The 5,000-nt window shown below is 48.4% G+C and overlaps 1 protein-coding gene across 2 annotated transcripts in view; it reads left to right on the top strand.

Moving 5' to 3' along the window:
- LOC126981244 (uncharacterized) overlaps positions 1-5,000 on the top strand; it is a 6,286-nt gene that overhangs the window by 735 nt on the left and 551 nt on the right. Inside the window, exons 1-3 of one of the 2 annotated variants that reach the window (XM_050832107.1) lie at positions 1-400; positions 576-684; positions 3,604-5,000. The exon at positions 1-400 is cut by the window's left edge and continues 726 nt beyond it; the exon at positions 3,604-5,000 is cut by the window's right edge and continues 551 nt beyond it. In XM_050832107.1, the coding sequence (XP_050688064.1) occupies positions 389-400; positions 576-684; positions 3,604-4,268 (786 nt within the window). In that variant the 5' untranslated portion in view covers positions 1-388 and the 3' untranslated portion in view covers positions 4,269-5,000. The remainder of the gene's footprint in view (positions 401-575; positions 685-3,603) is intronic. The other variant, XM_050832108.1, reaches the window with a different exon arrangement.

Raw genomic sequence — 5,000 nt, 5'->3', positions numbered from 1 at the left:
AATTAGAGAACGGAAGACATAGAAGGACAAAGAGGAGAAAGAGGTGAAAGAAGGGAAAGTGAGAGTGAAATAAAGGGAGGAGGAGGAGGAGGAAGAGGAAGAGGAAGAGGAAGAGGAGGAGGAAGAGGAAGAGGAAGAAGAGGAGGAGGAGGAGGAATCTAAACCATCTATCATTTTTTCTTTTTTACTTTCTTTTTTCTCTCACGTGTAACAGAATAAAAACAACATGAACGACTGACGAACGAAGGAAGGAAGGAAGGAAGGAAGGAAGGAAGAAGAAAAAAATAAAGAAAATAAAGAAAAGGAAAGAGAACGAAAGGAAAAAAACGAAATCAGGAAAACAAAACAAAAACAACAACGAAAAAAATAACAACAAGAAGAAACCAAAATGAACGGACGGGTGAGTACAAGAACACACACACACACACACACACACACACACACACACACACACACGCAAGGACTATCCCCCCTACCCCCAACCTCACCCCCCCCCCCACACACACACACATAAACAGTTCATATCTCAATCCTCGACATCGCACACTCCCGTAACCTCCTCCGGTATGTTGCAGGAGAAGTCGCTGCGTCTGTGCGTGGTGTTCGTCCTGTCGGGGCTGCTAACCCTCTTGTGCCTAGCGCGGAGCAGCATCGACATCCCGCCGGGCATCAGCCAATACCTGGGTGAGGAGAGACACGTAGACAGACATACAGACAGATTGGTGGACATAGGAAGATGAAGAGAGAGAAAAACAGGTAGAGAGAGAGAGAGAAAGGGGTACAGAAAAGGAAGAGGAAAGACTAAAACGGACACACAGACGGAGACTCAGACAGGTAGGCGGACACAGGTAGAGAGAGAGAAAGGGATACAGAAAAGGAAGAGGAAAGACTAAAACGGACAGACAGACGGAGACTCAGACAGGTAGGCGGACACAGGTAGAGAGAGAGAAAGGGATACAGAAAAGGAAGAGGAAAGACTAAAACAGACAGACAGACGGAGACTCAGACAGGTAGGCGGACACAGGTAGAGAGAGAGAAAGGGATACAGAAAAGGAAGAGGAAAGACTAAAACAGACACACAGACGGAGACTCAGACAGGTAGGCGGACACAGGTAGAGAGAGAGAAAGGGATACAGAAAAGGAAGAGGAAAGACGAAAACAGACACACAGACGGAGACTCAGACAGGTAGGCGGACACAGGTAGAGAGAGAGAAAGGGATACAGAAAAGGAAGAGGAAAGACGAAAACAGACAGACAGACGGAGACTCAGACAGGTAGGCGGACACAGGAATATAAAGAGAGAGAAGAGGGACAGAGAAGGAAAAAGAAAGACATGCAAACAGACAGACACAGACAGGTAGGCGGACACAGAAAGATGGAGAGAGAGAGAGAGACAGGTAGAGAAAGAGAGGACAGATTGACGGAACAAGACAACCCGTTCCCAGAGACACAGTTAAAGACATTTCCACTAACCTAACCTAACCTAACCTAACCTAACGTGACCTAACCTAACCTAACCTGACCTCCCACCTTTCTCCCATGTATACAGTGGGTCATGACACGAATCAAATCATACCTCGCAGCCTTCAGAGGACCATAACCTATTCCCAAAGACACAGATAAAGACATTTCCACTAACCTACCCTAACCTAACCTAACCTAACCTAACGTAACCTCCCACCTTTCTCCCATGTATACAGTGAGTCATAACACGAATCTAATCATTACCTCGCAGCCTTCAGAGGACCATAACCTATTCCCAAAGACACAGATAAAGACATTTCCAATACCCTACCCTAACCTAACCTAACCTAACCTAACGTAACCTCCCACCTTTCTCCCATGTATACAGTGGGTCATAACACGAATCAAATCATACCTCGCAGCCTTCAGAGGACCATAACCTATTCACAAAGACACAGATAAAGACATTTCCACTACCCTACCCTAACCTAACCTAACCTAACCTAACGTAACCTCCCACCTTTCTCCCATGTATACAGTGAGTCATAACACGAATCTAATCATACCTCGCAGCCTTCAGAGTTTAATTGGCGTGGTGCGGTGTGGCTCAGTATTGGTGGTGGTAGTATATGTGTTGGTTCTGGTGGTGGGTGACCCGAACACTTGTGGCGGTGGGCTGAACGGTGTTGGCGGGGGTACAGACCTCAGTTCACTCTCTCCTCCCGCTACCAAGTGTTGAGCTGCGTGATTCTTATGTGTTTCTTGCGTTCAGTGGCTCTCCGGCAAGGCAGTGTTCATGATCCGTAAGTCAAGTTGGTAAGGGTTGGTTCCTATTGGTCTAGGACAGTGGTTCCCAAGCAGGGCCATGGAAGAATTTCAAGGGGTCCATAGAGATTCTAATAATCTTTAAATATCGTCACCTTCGTAAACAAACCGCCTACTTTCTACATTACAGGAAATCAGAAAAAGAACTGTTATTATTTCATTTGTCTTAAGAGTTAGGCAGAAATGAAAAGGCCAATTCTAGAACACTCAAACCTTGAATGACGAAGCCAACTCCACAAAAATGGACGTCAGTTGAAAAATTGATGTAGACAAAAACCTGGAACTCGCTGAAAAATGACTTGGGCGATTATTTTATGAGGGTGACGATATAACAAACTGGAATTAGGAGACATGCGGCTCAGAAGAAGATTCATACTACTGAACACAATCCTTAAAACTGAACGCTTAAATGCTTGAATTGCTCTACATTAGCGAAGGGTGCCGGGGCTGTCAAACTCACGGCCGATGTGGCAAATTTGTCCCTTGGGATGGTCGTGAGTGGCCCATGAGCCTAACCTATTTTGTTGTAGGGGTCCACGGGAGAAAAAGTGACTGGAAAAGGGGACACTGATCTTGGAGGAGGAGGAGGAGGAGGAGGAGGAGGAGGAAGATGTAGATATTGAGGAGGAGGAAGAAAAAGTGTCGGTGGTGCTTGTGTGGAGATGATACGGAGGAGGAGAAGGAGGAGGAGGAGGAGGAGAGGGAGAAGGAGAAGGGGGAGGAGGAGGAAGATAAATATATAGATTTTGGGGGTGTATTAGATAACTCTGGCGTTGATAAGCGATGGAGAAGGAAAAAGATATGGAGATAGAGAAGGAGGAAAAGGAAGAGAAAAAAAGTGAGAAGAGGAGGAGGAGGAGGAGGAAGAAAACTGAGAGACGAAGAAAGATGAGTAAAACGAAGAGGAGAAAAAAGAAGAAAACTAAGATATGGAGCTAAATGAGTAAGATGAAGAGGAGGAGGAGGAGGAGGAGGAGGAAGAAGAAAACTGAGAGACGAAGAAAGATGAGTAAAACGAAGAGGAGGAAAAAGAAGAAAACTAAGATATGGAGCTAAATGAGAAAGATGAAGAGGAGGAGGAGGAGGAGGAGGAGGAGGAGGAGGAGGAGCAGGAGGAGCAGGAGGAGGAGGAGGAGGAGGAGGAAGCAAACTTGACATGCTACTTGAGATACTAACGATGACAATCCTGTGACGTTGACAAAAAACGATGACGAAGAAGAAGGAGGAGAAAGAGGAGGAGGAGGAGGAAGAGGAGATTGCAAAGAGGAAGCGAAATACAGTCACTGGTAACCTTGAGTGCTAACGGTGTTCCAGATATCGTAATGGCGGTGCTGATGGTGGTGCTGCTGCTGTGCGTCCTGGAGCTCTGTCTGGGGGTCGAGCTGTGCGGGGTCATATGCAGCGGGCGTCACAGTGAGATGGAAGACCCCGAGCGGCGAGGAGGCGACACGGACCCATCCACGGTTGAGTCCAGCGAAGCACCGCCCTCGTACGACAGCATCATGGCTCAAGGGCGGGCGGAGACTCACGTGGGGGCCGCCGAAGGACCAGACCGAGGGCGAGAACGCGAATCGGTGCCTCTGAAACGCGCCTTCAGCTTCCACTTCAAGTCCCCAACACCGGACGAAGAAAGACTCCCGCCCGTGCGACCGCCCTCCGCCTCCGGGTATAGTGAGACGTCCTTCGTGACCCCCGGCGAGCTGTGGTTAGCGGTGGACGGCCTGCCAACCTACGAGGAGGCGGTGGCGAGGTTGAGGGAGGCGGAGGAGGTGGAGGTGGTGATGGCGATGCAGGAGGGAGAAGCCGAAACATTGACCCAGCAGCAGGAGGCAGGATTGAGACAGCAGGACATAGCAGAGTGGTTTCCAGTGGCCGAGGAAGCAGGGCAAGCAGGAAGGAGGGGAAGGGAGGGGATGGGATCTCTGCTGCAGGGAGAGGTGGACTCGATGACCCAGCAGAAGGAAGAGGAAGCGAGGTAGCAGAAGGAGGAGGCAGGAGACTGTATTCCAGATGAGCAGAAAGCAGGACAGAAGGAAGAGGAGGAGGAGGGTGCGACGACGAGGCTGCAGAAGGAGAACGTGAAGGCGGTGAGGGACAGGACACACGGAACTCATTATCAGAGGGAGGTTCACTGATGGCCGACGGTGCTGCGGATGACGAGTGTTGTGCTGTGTTGTGTTGTGTTGTGCGTGCTGTACCGAGGCCAAGACGGGAATTTTTGTGTGCCACGATTAATCCCTTTACAACGAAACTAGAAGGTGCCTCGAGTGAACTACATCTGGGTCCTCTTGAAAGTGTTTCCCCTTGTGTATAAGAGGAGGAAAGACGTTCAGTAAAGAAGAGCTGTTCAGAGCGTTCCAGTGAATAGGATGAAAGAGCTAAGATACTGATTAACCCTTGCATTTGAACATTGGGCAGAATATGGATGAACTTGAGTGTAATGTTTTGAAAGAATTTAGCTCGAAGGAAGGAGAATATACAGTACAAAGAGGGCTGTTTGAGAGTTAACCAGTGCGAAGGATGAAAGAGTTAAGATACTGGTTAACTCGTGCATAGGAAAGTTGAACAGCTTGAGTGAAATGTCTTAAGAGTTTAGAGAGAGAGAGAGAGAGAGAGAGAGAGAGAGAGAGAGAGAGAGAGAGAGAGAGAGAGAGAGAGAGAGAGAGAGAGAGAGAGAGAGAGAGAGAGAGAGAGAGAGAGAGAGAGCAATG

This window comes from Eriocheir sinensis, chromosome 47, assembly GCF_024679095.1.
Source record: "Eriocheir sinensis breed Jianghai 21 chromosome 47, ASM2467909v1, whole genome shotgun sequence".
Classification (NCBI taxonomy): Eukaryota; Metazoa; Arthropoda; class Malacostraca; order Decapoda; family Varunidae; genus Eriocheir; species Eriocheir sinensis.
This window is presented reverse-complemented; position numbering and strand designations above follow the sequence as displayed.